This window comes from Apodemus sylvaticus, chromosome 4 (genome assembly GCF_947179515.1).
Source record: "Apodemus sylvaticus chromosome 4, mApoSyl1.1, whole genome shotgun sequence".
In the NCBI taxonomy this organism is placed as follows: domain Eukaryota; kingdom Metazoa; phylum Chordata; class Mammalia; order Rodentia; family Muridae; genus Apodemus; species Apodemus sylvaticus.
In genome coordinates this window covers 133,895,535-133,914,084 of record NC_067475.1, presented here as the reverse complement: position 1 = coordinate 133,914,084, position 18,550 = coordinate 133,895,535, and the positions used below count along the sequence as shown (strand labels likewise).

The 18,550-nt window shown below is 44.1% G+C and overlaps 2 protein-coding genes across 6 annotated transcripts in view; one reads left to right on the top strand and one right to left on the bottom strand.

Moving 5' to 3' along the window:
* Dcun1d1 (defective in cullin neddylation 1 domain containing 1) overlaps nt 1–3,754 on the bottom strand; it is a 33,230-nt gene extending 29,476 nt beyond the window's left edge. The window contains exon 1 of one of the 4 annotated variants that reach the window (XM_052180630.1): nt 3,639–3,754. In XM_052180630.1, the coding sequence (XP_052036590.1) occupies nt 3,639–3,653 (15 nt within the window). In that variant the 5' untranslated portion in view covers nt 3,654–3,754. Of the gene's footprint in view, nt 1–1,613; nt 2,228–2,410; nt 2,818–3,021; nt 3,111–3,638 lie in introns of those variants that run through there. The other 3 variants (XM_052180631.1, XM_052180632.1, XM_052180629.1) reach the window with 3 other exon arrangements.
* On the top strand, nt 2,756–10,150 carry LOC127683415 (intracellular hyaluronan-binding protein 4-like). Of its 2 annotated transcripts, none has more exons than XM_052180634.1 (3): nt 2,756–3,404; nt 8,641–8,797; nt 9,575–10,150. In XM_052180634.1, the coding sequence occupies exons 1-2, from the start codon at nt 3,023–3,025 to the stop codon at nt 8,658–8,660; spliced, it is 402 nt and encodes a 133-aa protein (XP_052036594.1). In that variant the 5' UTR covers nt 2,756–3,022; the 3' UTR covers nt 8,661–8,797; nt 9,575–10,150. The 2 variants fall into 2 exon arrangements, 1 of the variants encoding a protein (XP_052036594.1); XR_007977536.1 differs by lacking the exon at nt 2,756–3,404 and adding an exon at nt 3,490–3,576 and having other exon boundaries at nt 9,654–10,150.
* The last annotated feature ends 8,400 nt before the right edge of the window (nt 10,151–18,550 follow it).

The following is an 18,550-nucleotide window of genomic DNA, read 5'->3' as shown; positions in this document are numbered from 1 at the left end:
GGGCAGGCAGACATCATTATCAGCTGTCAGACTAGCACACACTATGTTCTCAAAATCTCTCTCCTTAAAAGCCAAGTTTTCTGCAAAGTCATTGATGTACCAAATCACCAAAACATCCAACAATTTAAGAAAATGGTTTTTTAATTACCCCTAGAACAGCTATTGGAAATGTTCTATTAAACATTATACAGTGAAACAGAATTCAAAACTCTGTACACATAACCCACATTAAAAAAACCCCAAACTTTAATGAGAGTCTTGTATGTAAAGGACTGTCTTAAAATAACTATCATATTGTAACAGGATACTTGAGACAAAAGAAAAACTGCCATACTGTAATTCAGAGTTTAGCAGTGCTTCCTGTCTCTCTTGGAAGAAAATCTCTGGTATCTTTCCAATGCTCACCAGGCAAAGCACAACCTACTACTTCCCAGCTTTGCTGTAGTCACCTCAACTCCTGCCACACTGCTCCGGGTTACCAGCCTGCTCTTCCCACCGTTTCTGCAAGGCTTAGTCTCTGACTTCCCATAGGCTCAGGTGTTATCTATTGGCCGTGCAGACAGGACTTTGTTATTTTGTATCCACACTTCCACCCAGCCCTAGTAGTCCTGTAATCATCCCGGTCCCTCCATAATGTGTAACACCTTCTAACTGTAGGGAAACAAATATATACAATGTTTAATTTTTGACTTTCCCTAGTTCTGACTTTTCCAGGTTTCTGTCTGATACATACAGACATATCTCATCTCACAGTGTGAGGCACATGGCAGATACCTAATGAATATCAAAAGCAATCAGACCTTCTTTTAACTTTACTTGTAGATATATGGAAGATATGCAACAAATTCAAAGAACCCACAACAGATTTACACACTGCATTTTAGAGCCTGCTACTTGCAGAAAATATAATTATACATTTCAAAGTCTGTACATTTTAAATTCATTAAAGCAGTAATTAACAACCCACTAATTTTAATTTTGCTACTTAACATAGTTATTGGTAATAGTTATTTTTCTATTTTTTATAATTCAATTTTGAATGCAGTTTTCAACCATTTTCCTAAAGATCATGTGATATTAAAGACTTATTTATATGTACCACAAATACCAGGAAATGCTAGACTAAGAGAAAATAGTTACATTTTTGTACCCATCTTACAAACCTAAACTCAAAACCTTCTGGAGATATATCAAGTGATCTAAGACACTCCAGGTCTAAAGGCTCCTGTACTTTATAAGAATCTAATAAATTACATCATCTACATATATCTCACACATTTAAAAAATTAGAATCATAAAATTACAAAACTTGGTAGAATTTTAGAAGTTAACAAACCCAGTCCTGTCATCTAATAAATAAGGGGAAAACTCAGATGTTTTGAATACTTCTTAAAATACACTTGCCTATCATGCATGAAACGCTGCATAAGTTTGATCCCAACCCTGGGCTATTTTTGGTCTCTGTGTGAGTGTGAGAGGTAGGTAACTGATTTTTTCCCCTTATAAAAATATGCGAGATATTCTATTATTATGTCTTTCCTAAGACTGACAATAATTAGGGTTGTAGAAATTAGTTGTGCACATACCAAAAACAAAATTCCTAACAGCCTTACCTGTAAGATTCTTATGGATCCATATTGACTTTCTAAAGGAACAAGATCATACCAAGACAGTACGTGTGACATAAAATGAGTAAAGGCATAGAAAGTGCTTTAAGTTAAAGACATCTTAACAACCAGTAACAACAACCAGTACGATTGCATGATGCATGGCTAAGCTCCAAAATGAGCTAATTTAATATTAAGCAAAGGAACAGAAGGCTACAAGCCCTAACCCAAGGTGAGCTCTCATTGATGTTTGCTGTGGGAAACTGTGTACAATCGCATGATGAATGTCTATCAGAGAGGCGCACACTGTATTACTTCAGCCTGCTAAAAGCACCCCAGGAAGAGAGTGGAAACTCTTGGGGGTTCAGGAGTAATATCCAAGGCCTGTTCAAATAATTAAAGGAGAAACTGCAGACTCTGTTGGGTGTCTGAACTACTGTACTCTCAATCCAAACACTAACGTGAACTTTCTCACAAATACAAAGTTTTACGAACTTAGCACAGAAGAGAAATCTTGACTCTGTGGGACCAAAACACATAATCCACACATGACACCAAGGCAGCTGGAGGCTGGGGCCATCTAAGTGTCACTGGGCGAAAACAACGCTCCCCCCAGGACTGAAGACTGAAAACACCCTCCCCCCCAAAGAGGCCTTTCCGCCCTCAGGAGCTAAAGACCTCATCACTTTTACTCTTCTCCCCGCAGCCTGCCGGGAACTCCAACAAGGTGTGACTGTATACTTCCAAACTGAAAAGCAGTGACCAGCAGCGCCAGGTACTTAATGACAAAGGACTAAGCTCACCGCAGGATCTTCCAGGTTCCGTGACTTTTTCTCACCCAAGCAAACAAACAAACAAACAAAAAAACTAGGAGAGGAGCAACTTGACAAACTGTTCTTTAAGAATCACAAATGGTCCCTAACTCCTATAATAAAGCAATTACTCCTCCCACCCCAAGCAAATAGAGCAGGCGCTCGGAAGGCAGCAGGTCTCGGGTCCCCCCGGCTGCACTTCCGTCCGCAGCCCGGAGCCTCCCAGTCCCCTCGCGGGGACCGAGCCTCAGCCGAGCCGCCCCAACTCCCGGGCGCCTGGCGTCAGCGCGGACCGGCAAGGCCGACGCCGGCTCGCCCGGGCCGCCAGCACCGAGGGGCCCGGCCGGGACCAGGCAGCGCCAGGCCCGCTGCCCAGGCGCCGCCCGGCCGCACAATGGGGCGCGGGCCGTCCCCCAACGCCTCCGCGCCCGGCACCCGGCCCCGCTCCGGCGACTAGGCCCCGCCGCGCTCCGCTGCCCGGCCCTCGCGTAGCGGCGGCGCCGGGAAGGGACGGGCCGAGCTGGGCGCCGGCTGAGCAGCGGTAGCGGGGCGCGACGGGGCCGGGGGCCCGGGCCGGGCGGCACGGCGCCGCGGTGCCTCACCATGTTGGTGTCCTCCGGACCTCTCCCCTCCTCCTCCGGCTCCGCAGCGAATGGACGGCGGCGGCGGCGGCGGCGCCTCTCACGGGCTCGCCGGGCTCCCGCTCATGCGCAGTGCGGCGGCCCGCGGAGCGGCCGGGCCGCGGGAGGCGGAGGGCGCGGGCCCCGGGGTGGGCGGCCTGGCCTGCCGGCATCCGTGGCGCGAGCGGCCGGGCGACCCGGCCGCCCGGGCTGCGGACACACGCTGAGACCCGCGCGGCGGGCGGCCGCGGGCACAGTGAGGACGAAGCGCCGGGGCCCTGCCTGCGCCCCCACTCAGGGCGCCCTCGTCACGGCCGCGTCCTGTCCTCCGTGCGCTCCTAATAGCTCCACGTCAGAGTTCCCGGGTAAGTTTTTGGAAGAATCCGGGAGACTCTTGCGCCTAGAGTCACTGTCGCGCCTGGTGGACTGTCCAAGCTTGACCTAGCCTGGCTGCTGAGCTGCGGTCCAGAGGACGCAAGTGTGCTGCAAGGAGAAGGAAATACAGTGCTCCCTGCAGAGGAAGGAAATAAAACAAAGGTAGGGCACTTAGAAAAAGCTGTCCAAGATTGCTTGGGTTTGTATCTGTCACCCAACAGTACCATCCTCATCTTCATCACCCAGCGTGGGTCTCCCTTCACCACCGGCAAATAACACCAGATCAAGCCCTATCTTCCAAGCTTCTGTTAAAACAACTGTGTTGTCACTCCTCAAGGCTTCCTGCGACTGCTTAGAACTAGCCACGTGGTGGGAGCTCCCAGAGTCCTGCAGAGGCAGATCGTTGGCACTACAGACCTGCGGTCACCCATTCATTCTTTACACCGCGCACGCACGTGTGTGTGTGTGTGTGTGTGTGTGTGTATACACACACGTACTTGCGCGTGCGCTGATGTGGCTAGCTTCTTGCTAGGCCCTAAGAAAACAAGTAGCAAGGGTGAAACTAGATCACACTTGTGGATATTCTCTAGGAACTCAACCTAGCAACCTAAAATATTAACGAAGAGGACTCAGTCTCTTGCTACACTCCATAGACTTTATTGCAACAGTAGCTTGTAGGTTTCCTCCAAAGCTCTTCTTTCCAAAGTGCCAACTCCAAAAAGGGGTGACCTCTTTCTCTCCTGCATTTGAACACATCTTCTTAGAATTTCCATAATTTTACATAACTTGATTTATTTCTAGTCTCCCCTCCTCTTACCATTCTTCTTTGCTAGCTAAACTCTGGCTTTTCAGTGGTGGGGTTTCCAGAACCGTCCCGAATCTCTTCATATATTCCTTTTCCTAGACCCTGCCCATATTCCAGTGGGTTCAAAATCTTAACTAAAGCTCTGCAGAGGCATGTCCTAAACACAGATTCTGCTCATCCCACAGACCACCTCACCAAAGCTCTACAAAGCCAAAATCTTATCCCTAAACCTCCTTTTCCCTGCATTTTCATCACACACACTATATACCAGGACCGCCCACAATGGTTCTACCTCATCTCCATTAAGATGTTAGTCTAAGATCAGCAATTTCATCACCTGAGCAAACCTGCATTCTTCCTCTGTGCCTTAAGGGTCCATTTCTCATCAGGACCCCCCTTTCTCCATCCTCTTTTTGAGATGAATTTTTTTCTTTCTCTTTTTTTAAAGATTTATTTTAATGTATGTGAGTATGCTGTCACTGTCCTCAGACACACCAGAAGAGGGTATCAGATCTCGTTATAGATGGTTGTGAACCACCATGTGGTTGCTGGGAATTGAACTCAGGACCTGTAGAAAAACAGTGAGCTTAACCTCTGAGCCATCTCTCTAGCCCGGAGATGGGATTTCTTTATGTGGGCCAGGCTAACAGCCAACAGTCCTGCCTGAGCTGCCTGGGATCGCAGGCAAGCGTGTCCCCTTCCCCCGTTCCCCCTTCATCTCTGTACTTTTCCTTCTGCACCAGAGTTGTCTGCCTACAATGCAGACTGGAGTCCCGTCCTGAAATCTCTGAGAACTTTCCTAACATGAGCCTGTCTGGAGTCATAGGCAGCCCTCTCCCTCATCTTTCTACTCCCTTTGTCATGGTGCTGCACACATGCAGATCCTGTTTCAGTGCCAGCATGTCACACTTCACATTCCTGGCTTGGTCTTGTTTTGCCCCGGCACACTAGGTCACAAGGGGGAGGACTCCCCATGCAGCTCCACCCATTTGTAGGGGGCACTGAAATACAGAGTGGGTAAGTAACATGCCAAGGTTACACGGCAGGTGACAAAGCTGGGAACTAGACTTCGACAGTCTGCTTATAATGTATGTGTTCTCTTAGCTAGTACAGTTTATTTCTTACTCTGGATGTCTGCAATTGGGCCTTCTCCTTGGCAATTTTATGACCTACCCATAAGATGTAAGATATCATCTGATAATCATTTGCCTCCAAGGCCCGGGCAAAGGCCTGATCACACCCATCTTTGAGGTAATTTTGTTTGTTCTGTTTTTACATGGAACCATTGATGCCATAGCATTTGTATGGAGGTCAGAGGACAACCTCAGGTGGCAGCCATGCCGTCCACCTCGTTTAAAGCAGGTCCCTGTTGTTTGTCCACCTGATATGCCAGACTGGCTGACCCTTGAACCTGTGGGGATTCTTCAGTCTACTAGGTCTACTAGGACCGCAGGCACATGACCTCTGTGGCCTACATGCTTTCTGGGGATTTGAACTCAAGTCCTCACACTTATGCGGCAAGAGTCTTACCCACTTACCCACTTACTTCTCTTAGAGTTTTCAGTGTTGGGTAAGAAGCTGGCCTCTCTCTCTCTCTCTGATTCTCTCACTCTCTCTCTCTCTCCCCTCCCCGCCCTTCCCTCTCTCTCTTTCACACAGATACACACACAGACATACCACAGTAGCAGTTGTATAAATCAGGAGAAAATAATCTGACAGTCTGTTGGTCTTAGGACTGCATAGAGCTGTGGCATACAGCTCAGGGTGGAGGTCTATCTAACAGAGCGCAGCAGCAGTCGGACCCAGTGTGGTGGCACGTGCTTTTAGTTAGCACTTGCTAGGCTGATGCAAGTGGAGGCCAGCCTGGTCTACATGACAAGTTCCAGCTCAGCAGAATCACCCAGTGAGAGCCTAGCTCACAAAAGTTATAATAACAGTAGTGCCCTCTTTGTTTTTGTGCAGATGCATCCTTTTATGCATCCTTGGCAGATGCATATTATACACATGGTCATGATAAATGCAACAGCAATTGGACCCATCCTGCATTTCCAGGTTACAGAATGAAACGTGAAGGGAGAGCATTAACTGTTGCTATTGTATGAAATAAGCATGTTTGTGAAAACTGTCCTGGTTACTGCTTTTAAATGGAAGGTTCTTGAAGATAAAGCATAAGATACAGTATTTGATTAACAGAAAGGCACTCATTAACATGTTGTTCCAAATATAGGAGAGAGAGAAAGTGTGTGTGTGTGTGTGTGTGTGTGTGTGTGTGTGCGTGCGTGTGTGCCTGTTAGGAGGTCAGACACAGTGTTCTATCACTCTAGGCCTTGCTCTTTTGAGGCAGGGTCTCCTACTGAACCCCAGCCTCTCCCCCTAGCACTGGGGTCACAGACTGCCATACCTAACTTGTACATGGGTGCTGGGGTCTGAACTCAGGCGCCCATGTTCAAGCAGCAGGCTCTCTTACCTACTGAGCTCTCCTCTCCAGCCCCTCAAATATATAATTTTAAAAACTACTATTTTATAGCAGTAATTTTTGTTCAGTTAAAAAAAGAAGAAAACATGTGGTGACTGAAATGCAGTGTCGCGTACACACATACACACATTCTCTGTACACCCATAACTATAATGGCCTAGTGTTTGTAGATAGCTGACATTCCAAGGTAGGCCAATTTGGAAAACAGTGCTGCAGAGGCCTAAAGTTTTCATGTTAAGGTGAATACTCACTGGTAAAAATCAATGCAACTCTCTTTCCTGAAACATGTCAAACCAAGTCTATAATTCTAGACTCTGTGTTTAACAGAAAGAGAAGAAATCTGAAAAGACAGATTGCTAGCCTTTCTGGGAGTAAATTTATCTAAAATGAAGCCTGTGGGGTCGCTCTGTATACCCAGCTGCAGTCCTGAGTCGTGAGTCTGAGCCCCGGAGTCACCTGTTTCTCATTCATAACGTCGGTGGATGCAGTGCAGTCCTGTGTTTACATAAAATGGACTTACTGCACCCAGGCTTGCATATCCATAAATGTGTACTGGCTTTGACTGGTGCACCATATTTTAGCCTGAATAAAATAACATGTAGAGCTTTCTGATGCAGAATTATGTTTGTGTGTGTGTGTGTGCGCGAGCGCTGGGACTTGAGCTCTGAGCCTTACATGTGCTGAGCACACCTGTGCCTGTGTACTTTATATATATATATATATGTTTAAAATATATATGTTTAAGGGTGAAGCCTTTTTAAGGATTAGACCTCACAGCTGCCATGGAATCCGTGGTGGCCACAGGCCCCAATTCAAACCAAAATTATAGGAGTAGGCTCAGAAGTAAAAGCCTTTGCTGTCCCCTGCCCCAGGAAACGTTACCAGTGAAGCTGAAGGAATGACTGCCTGGGACTCTTTCCTCCACATTCTGAACCATTCGAAGAGGAATCCTTGATCAGGACAAAGGAGAAACCTCAGGGAATTAGGCATCATTATCCAATTCATAACAAAAAAGTAACACTTTGGTGGGTCACCTTCTAAATAGAAAATAGGAATATTCACCAGAGCCAGTCTGTCACCTCAAGGTCCATGCGGATCTGCTGATTTTAGCTGTTTCACACTCATGGTAGAGGATTGGGCTTGGAGCAAGCGACAGCTTGGACTGGGTGGGTCATCATAGGAAACTCAGACCGTCACTGCTGATGTCACAATGTCCTACTGTCCCAGAGTGAACCTGCCTCTCTGCCCAAGAAGGCTCAGTCCTTCCTAGATGTATGTGACCCTCCGTCTGCTCAGTTATCCATCCTGAACAACTCTTTCTCGGTTCCAATGGATGAATTCAATGTGGACCACTGAAAGGAGTCCACAAAGCAAGGCTGATGGTCCTGCTTTAGGCGTCTTCTACCAGGTATGGCAGAAGAATACTATTAGGAAACTATGCTGCTTCCTGTCTTCGGTGGATGGATAGCACACAGGGTATAAAACTGTCTTTCTAGGGCTTGGTATTCTCAAGTACAAATGAAAGTATTGTGTTAATTTTAATAAAATTCCACAAAAAAACCCTGTTTGTTTGATTCATTGCTAGTGAACTATCCTCCTCCCACAAATCAGGGAAATAGCCAGGTTTGCACACCTGTAATCCCAGTTTGGGGAGACTGAGGCAGAAGGATCTTGAGTTCCAGACCAGCAAGAGACACACAGTTGAGACCTCATCTCACAAAACAGAAAGAAAAAAAATCAGGAAAATATAATCAGTTTCATCTGTTGTTCTGAGTGTGTGACATTCATAGGCTTCTGCTATTTCACAAATGTAACAGCACAAGTGTGGGAAAATGAGTGATATTTTAAATTCATGGTGGCATTTTAAAGTCCTGATCTATTAACACTTCATTTAACCCAAATATATACCTAATGTATTACTGAGCTGTTTTTTATTGTTTTCCAGGTCGGATTTGTGTTGGGTGAGTACTCATACCCGAAGCACATCCTGGTTCAGAACACTTGCATTTTCAGCCCAGGCACTCTCTGCAGGAACAGCCCTGCTGTGGTCAGCACGGGCCTGCTGTGGTCAGCCTGAAGCAGAAGCTGGACCAGCATGGGGAGTTAGTATTCTCTCTAAGTTATTATTGAGAGATTTTTAATATGTGTGCTCATTTTGCCTACAAATATGTCTGTGATTCTTGGAGCTTAGAAATAGGTGTTGGATCTCCTGAGACTGAACTTAAAGACAGTTGTTAGCTGCCATGTTCATGCTGGGATTTGAACCTGGGTCCTTGGAAAGAGTATTCAGTCTCAATAACCGAGGCATCTTTCCAGCCCCAAAGTTAATGTTCTTACCTTCAGAAAATAAAGAGAAAGCAAAGTGAATATTTATGTATGGCCAACAGAAAGACATTTAGCACGTGGGAAGTTAAGATAGTTTAATTGGAACAAAATATTGGACAAGAGAAAAATAAAATAAAATCTTATCTCAGAGATAGAGGTACAGCTCAACATAATAGTGTTGCCTACCACACACAAGCTCTGGTTCATTCCCCTGGCAACCATCATCAGGTGTGGTGACACACCTTCTAATGCCAGTGCTTAGGTGGGGCAGAAGAATGTTTGTTATCATTGCCTATATACTTAGTCGAGGGCTGCCTCAGCTATGTGAGATTCTGCCTCAAATGTGTGTGTGTGTGCGCGTGTGTGCGTGTGTGCATGTGCACATGTATATGCCTGCCTTGAATACATATTTTTAAGTGTGTACAGCAATCTTGGAAACTTGTCTTGAGGTACTGGGGCATTGAACCTAAGGTCCTATGTATGCCAGACAAGCAAATCCTCTACCACTGAGTCACATTCCAGCCTTTTTACCTTTTTTTTTTTTTTGGATTCAGAACCTGCCTAAGTTGCCAAGCCTGACTGACCTTGAACTCACCCCTGACTGGTCCTGACCTTGTACCTTTTTATCTACAGTGGGCAATAATTCCAAAGGAAAATAGTTTCAAAGAAAGTATTTAGGACAAAAGGGAAGAGCTTCAAGAATTAAGCTTCACAGGCACACACCTGTGATCCCAGCACTTAGCCGAGTGGAGGCGCACACCTGTGATCCCAGCACTCAGCCGAGCGGAGGCGCACACCTGTGATCCCAGCACTCAGGAAGCAGAGGCAGGTGGAGCTCTGTGCGGATGAGGCCAGCCTGCTCTACAGAGCTAGTTTAAGGATAGCCAAGGCTATACAGAGAACACCCATCTGTTTGCTTATATTATGAGGTGATCATTTTGAGGACATATCTATACAGAAATAAATGCCAATGAGAAATCAAAAGGCAAAGCCCAGTGAGTTTAACATGAAAATCTAAGAACCTTTTAATGTCGCATAGGACAAAGGAGAACCTTTTCGTGTAATTGAGCGAGGAACTGCCTGGGCTGGATTCCTTGCGAGTGGGGTGTGGTGCAGCTTTTAACTGGCCAGCAGTGAGACAGGCTGTCAGCACAGCTTACTAGGGTGGACCCAAACTGAATTTTAGAGAATTTGATATTTGAAGGTTGTCTTTGCTTTTGTCTTGTGCATGGGTAAAAGAGGTCCCATGGTTTTCTTGCTAACCCTGACGACAGATGGGATGGGTGGGGTGGATGTTGACTGGGGAGGAAGGAAACCTGAGGCTTGTGGCTGGGCAGGCCTGCTGAGCTCTGGGTGTGAGGGGGAGACAGCACAACCAGCAGGTCAGGCCTAGCTGGAAGCAGCAGCCATGGGGAGGGGTTGAGAGAGAGGTTATATTTATTCTTTGTCCGTGGGCTAGGCCCTTAGCTGTGAGGTAAGACAATGCCACACGTGTCTATGCAGATGAGCCGAGCTGCATTCCTTGGGTGAAGTCTGTGGTTCACGTCTCTGGCTCTTACTTTGCTAGCAGTGAGCCGGGATTATGGTGGCTGATTGGGGACCTGAGGGAGGTTTTGGCTTATTTCAGATGGGGCGGTATTCAGAAGAGCTAATAAGCAGCTTTGATAAGTATAAAGTCACTGTGGTTGGAATTTCCATGGCACCTCTGATATCTGAAGTTGAGAACCCTTAGGTTTTTTGATTGTTATTGTTTTACAGGTTTTTTTTCTTTTTACAACTTGCAAACTGAATTATGACATCACATTTGAAGTTTCTGACCTAGCCAGAGGGTTACATAAACTAGTCATGAAAGGGAAATATGCCCCACTTTGTTTATCAGTGCACGACTGGGTAAATGACACCTCCCTTCTCTGAGGTTCACTTCCCCTAAATACTTAGTCCTTCCTATGGCAAAGTTTCCGGAAGTATAGCTGTTTTCAGTAAGTCACGTGTTTCAACATATAGAACACCCGTGTGTCACTGCACTCTAGAATAGAAACACAGTTCTGGAAGACCTGCCCAAGCTCCTCAACCAGGAGTTCTGTGTTGAGCCCTATGGAGTCTGTGTGAGGTGAGGTCTCTGAGAAAATTGCAAGTGCTGGCAGGGGAGGAGGAGGGCTTGGAGGGGGAGGGGTGCACAGCAAACCAAAGGCTAGCTTGTCAACAGGAGAAGTCAGCTTGAGTTGCCTGAATCTGTGCTTGAACCAAACTGGATATTTTATCTAGATGTGATACTGGCCCATTTCCTAACCTCTTTGGCCCCAGGGTCCTCATCTGTAAAAGGCCCCCCTCATAACCTGTGTGAAGGGTAAAGAAGACAGTGCATACAGTGCAAGCTGCCAAGCAGTGCTGCTCATTCTAGAAGAGGTGTCAGGTGGACTGGGGTTTGAAGAATGAACAACAGTAAGTTCCAAGCCAAGATGATTTTGTTTTGTTTCCAAAAACCAGAAGTTTCATATGCCCAGATCAGTTAATTTGGAAAGAAGCCATCTTTTCTATTGCATTAAATTTGTATTATACTACACTTCACAAACTAAACAAAAACCCAAATCAGTCATGACTATAAGTATTATGAATGCACGTTGAAGGCAGCATTGAATAGACAGTCTAATCTCCTGAAACACTAGGCTGACAGTTGACACACAGATTCTTCTGACAGCCAATTGGCTCTTGGCATCTGGAGATACTAAACAGCAGTCTACTTGGTCATTCATAAACTTCTGTGTACCACTATGACATATCTCCTCCAGATCTCGAGAGAATGTGATAAGCTGAGATGACAGTGGCCAGTGATGACACAGGAAGCATTTTTAACCCCTTCATGATACATACAGAAGAAAAGTAGAAGTGGGCACCACACTCCTGTCTAGTCAGTGATGCTGATGCCGACTCCATGGCCTCGAAAATGACAATGTCTACCACCAGGAGCTACACTCGGTGCTGCGTGCTACTATTTTCAAGACAGGCTGAGACAGGAGGATCACAAGTTCCAGAACAGTCATGCTACATGAAGTAAGACCCTGTCTTGAAAATAGTAGCAAACAGCTTGGAGTGTAGCTACTGGTGGTAGACATTGTCTTTACTGAGGCCCTAGACTAAATGCCCAGCACAGAAAAAAAACTTGGCACATTAAATCAAAATGTATAGTATGACCAAATGATTTTATCAATGACAGTTAGCTAAAATCTTACATGATTTTAAGAGAATCCAAGATACACCTCATGATCATGCAGAAATAGCATTTAATAAAATCTAACACACACTCCTGATACCTATATTTGTCAGAGTTCTCTAGATGGATAGAGCTGATGGAAAGACAATATATAAATATATGTGAACATATTAAGAAAATGATTTATTAGAGTGACTTACAGGCTGTGGTCGAACTAGTCTGGGTGTCTCCTGACAGAAAGGCTCAGAACTGAGTGGTTTAGTTCATGAAATTGAATGTCTCAGCTCAGCCTCTGCTGAAATCCTGGCCGAGTTGATTCTAATGGTATGGAAGTAATGTCTTCGCTGCAAGAAAGATGAACTTGCCGGAGAGTGTGAGGACAAGCAGGCAAAAAACAAAAGCTTCCTTCTTCCCTATCCTATGTAAACTGCCACTAGAATTTGTGGCCTAGATTTAGGGTGGGTCTGCTCACCTCAACTGATTCAATCAAGAAAATTTCTTCAGAAGCATGCCCAGCTGCTTGTGTTTTAATTGATTCCAGATGAAGCCATGTTGGCAATCAGAATTAGCCATCACAAGTCTACCCCTTGTCAACCTAACACACAATCACATCTCCTTATGCTATGCTTAATTTACAAATGGAAACAATAACAAGATCATAATTACACCTAATATGATATAACTTTCCCATGAACAACCACAACGTATCCCACATCCACCTGCAAATGAATGAAACATTTTAGAATATCCTTTGATGGACATTCTTTAAGTGTTTCATAATTTAACTATGCAGTCATTGATATTACATTACATAATAAAGAAATAGAGGAAAGAAAACACAAATCTGCAGTGTGTGTGTGTGTGTGTGTGTATTAGCAGGTTTTGGATCTTAGAGGAATGACCCGTACCTTCATTCCTTTAGAGTCTGAGTTCTTTGACATCTAGATTCCACTGTGTTGTTGTAGTTTAATTGACCTTAATCACAGGATATTGTAACACCAAGAGAGACGCCCTCATGAACCTCCTACACTCTAGACATAATCCTTATTACTTCCCTTGTGGAGAAACAATCCAATTTCCCCTCTGGGAATCTGGATCAATCACCCATCCTAACACAGATATTCCTTTCTTAGTCTGTTGGCTTAAGAGCATCAGAAATCCAAAATGGCAGGGGAAGTGTGAGCTTCCAGTTCAATGGAATGTTTATTGTAGCTCCTGGCAGGAGTGCTCGCCCATCTAGAACCAAAACTTCTAGGCCAGCACAATTTATGGTCATGGGAACAAAAAACAAAATTTTCCTAATGAGTCACTAGGGGTGGCAGTGCAATGATTCTCATTTCCACTACTGGATTCCTAGACCCCATGAATCCTCACTAGAAGAGAAACTACCATAGATTTGACATTGATCCAAAGCATCATCTTTCTTGAGAACCCTGCTATGACTCTCCTAGCTACTGACACCTAATTGGTTCTGTAACTGTGTCTTAAAAGGTCATTCCACTCTTGTACAAAACCAGCTGCTTCAGGATTGAGGAACCCGGTAAGACCAGTGGAATCCATGAGTGTTGGCCCACTGTTACAGTTCTCTGGCTATGAAGTGAGTTCCTTAGTCAGAAACAGTACTGTGTGGGATTCCATAATGCAGCATAAAGAATTCTGTAAATGCATGGATGGTGGTTGGCAGAAGCATTACATGTAGAAAAGGCAACTCCATAGCCAGAATAAGTATCTATGCTAGTAAGGAAAAAGTGTTTCCATTTCCACAAAGGAAATGGTCCAATGTAGTCAATCTGCCACCAGGTCACTGGCTGGTCATACCAGGAAATTGTGACATATTGGGTCTCAGTGTTGGTCTCTGCAACGAGAAGGTCAGGCACTCAGCAGAAGCTATATGCAGGTCAGCCTTACTCAGTGGCAGTCCATGTGCTGCGCCCATGCATAACCTTCATCTCTGACACCATCATGGCCACTTTGTTCATAGGTCCATTGGGTAATCATAGGAATGTCTATAGAAAGGCAGACACTCCACAGATTGGGGTCATCCTAATAGACTTGATTAATGACCTCAGCTGAAGTCACCTTTGGATGAGCATTTACATGGAACACAAGTATCTTCATATCCTTTGCCCATTCAGAGAGATCTGTCTGCATCTTTTCCAGATGTCTTTCTCACCAGTTTTCCAATCATGCTCTTTCCAAGTCTCTGGCCATCCAATCCATCCAGTCCACTCACTGCAGCCCATGAATCAGTAAACAACGGCCCATCTGGCCATTTCTCCTTCCAAGAAAAATGGCAAACTACGTGCTCGGCCTGAAGTTCTGCCCACTGTGAAGATTCCCCCTCACTGGTGTCTTTCAGGGTTGTTCCTGAAAGGGTCTGTAATGCTGCAGCTCTCTACTGGGTGGTGCCAATGACATGCAGAACTATCAGTAAGCCAGACGCCAGAGTGGTTTTACCAGTGAGTTGCATAGGCACAGTGCCTATCTAAGAGTAACAATATTAATTTCAAATTTTGTATCAATATACAAATTCATACAATGAAACCTTAATTCTCTATCAATATATAAATCTATACCAATGTAAAAAAATACAACTCCAATTGTGCATCATTTACAAAGATTTCTATCAATGTAACATCATGGCTACGCAATGCTTTGTTCAAGAATAAAATTTAGTAATTCATCCCATCTATTTCCTTCCTGTTCAAGATTATGATCCATTTCCAAATTTTTCCCTTAAAATGATAACCTATCTATAATCTGCAAAATAACCATAGCCAGATACCCAAACCCAGGGAATTGGGCTGACAACTCTCCATAGCTTCTTCTTGCTGAATAGGGGTGACAAGAGAAATTCTTTAAAGGGGTGAGGAGGGGTAGGAAAATTACAAAAAAAATGGTTAGACTTAGGAAAGCTAGCTTTAGCATCTATTATCCAGTCTCTGTATGTTTAGAAGGCACAGAACTTGACTAAAAGTTCTGACTGGATTCATCTGAAAGATTGGATGAGGTGAGATTATCTGGAATCAGTAGCAATTCCTGAAGCTGTTCTCAAAGCAAGTCTCTGAACAGCATCAGTTCAGCATCTCTGAAGATGAAGCTTATCAAAGCTGTACATTCTGTAATATAGGAATCTCACAGCTACAATTTTAGTATCACTAAGATATTTCTATGGATTGTGCAGGTGTACAGATCAATTAAGGATGAAATTGTGTTCCTTGTTTGAGCAGGTGAAAGACAACTGTTTTTTTCTTGATAAGTTAATTTTATTAATAACCAGTTGTAATAAGTCTTCATTCATGTCTTGTGAAAGATGGCATAAGGAATCTTAAGGATTCCATAATCAACAAGATTTATTGTCTAATTTTACCTGAAGTTTTGGCTAGAGACATTTTTATGTCTAAGCCAATTATTGGGCTGTTCCTATGTTGAGGAATCAGCAGATCAAGTTATCTGTCCTGTTTGATTTTCTCAAAATTTTCAAGATCTTCAGGGGGACTTCCCCTGTCATATCCGATCCATATCACTCTGGAATGGGTACAAAGTCTTTTCTCCTTGCCTGCCAACACAAATACAGAGCCTCTCTCCCAAAATAGCATATCCTTGGTCCAGTAACTGGAAATCATTAAAGGTATAGCTTGACCTCTCTTCCCAGAGGAATTTTAATATAACCACAAACTCATAATCACATGCATTTTGATAATTAAAACAATTCAAAGCAATTAAAGCAATCTAAACAAGTATTATCTGTTAAGATAGTGCTTCTTCACCATCTCCTGCTTTTCAACCTATAATTTAAGATCAAAAGCCTCAATATTTTATGCATCTATGTATACTTAAATCCTCCCTACTATGGAGATTAATATCTCTGTTGGTACATATGGTAGTATGCCCCCTTCTCTCTCTATAATTCTCAAAGCCTGAGTTTCCACTGTCTGAGTCCTAAACCCTGCTTTTGACTTTTTTTTTAAAGATCAAATGCTTCAATATTTATTATCTATGTCTACTTACTGTATAAGCCTGTTTCCAAGCTCTACATTGTAACAGGCAAAAGCATTCCCCCAAATCCCATGTGAACCTCATTCAAAGATTTTGAGTCCTTACCTTGGCAAGACTTTTACATTTCTTTAAAGCATTTTTTTTTTGTTTAATCTCCCTCTGTCCTTACAAACAATTAAGTCAAATTTATTTGTACCCTTGGATTATGTTTGTAGGGCGCAGGGCTTGTCTATCATCTGCCTCTCTGCCTCTCATTGTCTTCCTCCTAGCAGGTGAGGTGGCCGTGTTCTTTTGTTCTAGTTTCACAGTTTGTGCGAGGATTAGGAGACTTGTGACTCAACTTGCTGAGAAACTATTTCTCCCTCCTCCTAAACTACATCATTGTGTGTATGTATTCCATCTGATAATCTCTAAATAATTTTCAAAATGAATTCTCACTTACCATGTTGGCTGCCATTGGTAGCGGTGAGTTGGGCCTACGCTGCTTTGTCTCCCAGATGCTGAGCACATGTGTGCAACCACTCAGGAGCTGTCTGGATTCATGATGGAAGACACATACATACATACACACACACACACACACACCTGTTAATTTTAAAATGCCTTGGCTACCCTAAAAGCTGGGCACTCTTAAGCCTCCCCCTGCTACCCCAGACCCAATTGGGAAAGTGGCCAGTGCATGGCTCATTGCCTGCCTCTCCTGAAGCTCTAAATCTCTTCCACCTCTCACGGAATTATGGTGATTCTGTCTCCAATTCCCTGCGAACTAAAGCATTAGAACCCATCTCCAACACACCACCTCTAAAGTGGTAAAAATATATAAATAAATAATAAGTAAATTTAAAAAAATAGGTATTGGGTAGTAGATTCATATAAACCTTCTTATGCCCTTGGAATCACATACATACCACTTCCATTTAATAATGCATTGCTGCTGTGTATATTCTATTTAGTGGCTTGGTGGGTCAGATACCCAGCTCAGGTTGCATAATAACTTGGTGGCCATTGGTTCAGTTTCTGCTAAGGCCCAATAGCAAACCAAGAGCTATTTCTCAAAGGGAGAATAGTTGTCTCCTGATAATTGTAGAGCCTTAGTCCAAAATCCCAAGGGTGTCCTCTGTGATTCAGCCACAGGTTCTAAATTGTCCAAACAGCATCTTTATCTTTCATGGACTCCTCTATTTCCATTGGGTCTACTGGTAGACCGTTCTGCACATCAGCCTGAACCTGTTGAAGTGCTTTCTCCTGTTCCAGGCTCCACTGAAAGCTAAGTTTTCCAAGTCACTTGGTTTATGGACCAGAGTAACACACACGCGCACACACACACACACACACACACACACACACACACGTGAGGAATATACTGTTTTCAACATTTTTTTTCTGGATTTGGTGTTTTTGAGACAGGGTTTCTCTGTGTAGCCCTGGCTGTCCTGGAACTCACTCTGTAGACCAGGCTGGCCTCGAACTCAGATATCCCGCCTGCCTCTGCCTACCAGAGTGCTGGGATTACAGGCGTGCGCCACCACCGCCCAGCTGTTTTCAACACTTAAACAGTCCTAAATGTTGTATCTTTCTTGGTAGCTGGAGGGGCCAAGTACAATATCTTGGCCTTTACCTTAGAAGAAATATGTCTTCAGGCCCCCACGCCACTGGACTCCTAAGAATTTCACCTAGTTTGAAGGCTCTTGAATTTTGGTGGGATTTATTTTCAATCCTCTGATTCTCGTGTGTGTTACCAACATGTCCAACATGGTTGCTACCTCCCACTCATTTGGTCCTGTCAGCATAATGTCATCAATATAATGGACCAATGTGATATTTCATGGAAGAGACAAAGACCATAACTATCCTTTCAAATTATGTTATGACACAAAGCTGGAAAGCTATATACATTTAAGGTAAAAACCATAAAGATATAAAGGAAATTGCTTCTGGTAGTCCTTGTAGAGAAGCATTTGCTCTATCAGTAGTTGCATATTATGTGCATGGAGAAGTGCTAATCTGCTCAAGTAAGGACACCACATCTGGTACATCAGCTGCAGTTAAAACTACCACTTGATGACATTTGTGATAATCGGCTGTTAGTCTCCTTGGTCAATTTATTGAAGAGATAAAGAGAAATGTAGGAACCATCATCCCTACATCATTCAAGTCCTTGACACAGCACTAATTTCTACAGTTCATCCAGGTTCACTATAATCTTTGGTTCACTGCTTACCCTAATTGAGGCAACTCCAATGGATTCCACTTGGCTTTTCCAACCATAATAGCCCACCCACCACTCCACAGGCCAAGGAACCAATATGGGAATTCTGCC

Bases quoted from the DNA above. Each gene is read 5' to 3' on its own strand.
- LOC127683415 (XM_052180634.1), top strand. From the start codon at position 3,023: ATGTTGGTGTCCTCCGGACCTCTCCCCTCCTCCTCCGGCTCCGCAGCG. The intron at 3,405-8,640 runs GTAAGTTTTTGG...ATTGTTTTCCAG, and splicing joins CTCCACGTCAGAGTTCCCGG to GTCGGATTTGTGTTGGGTGA.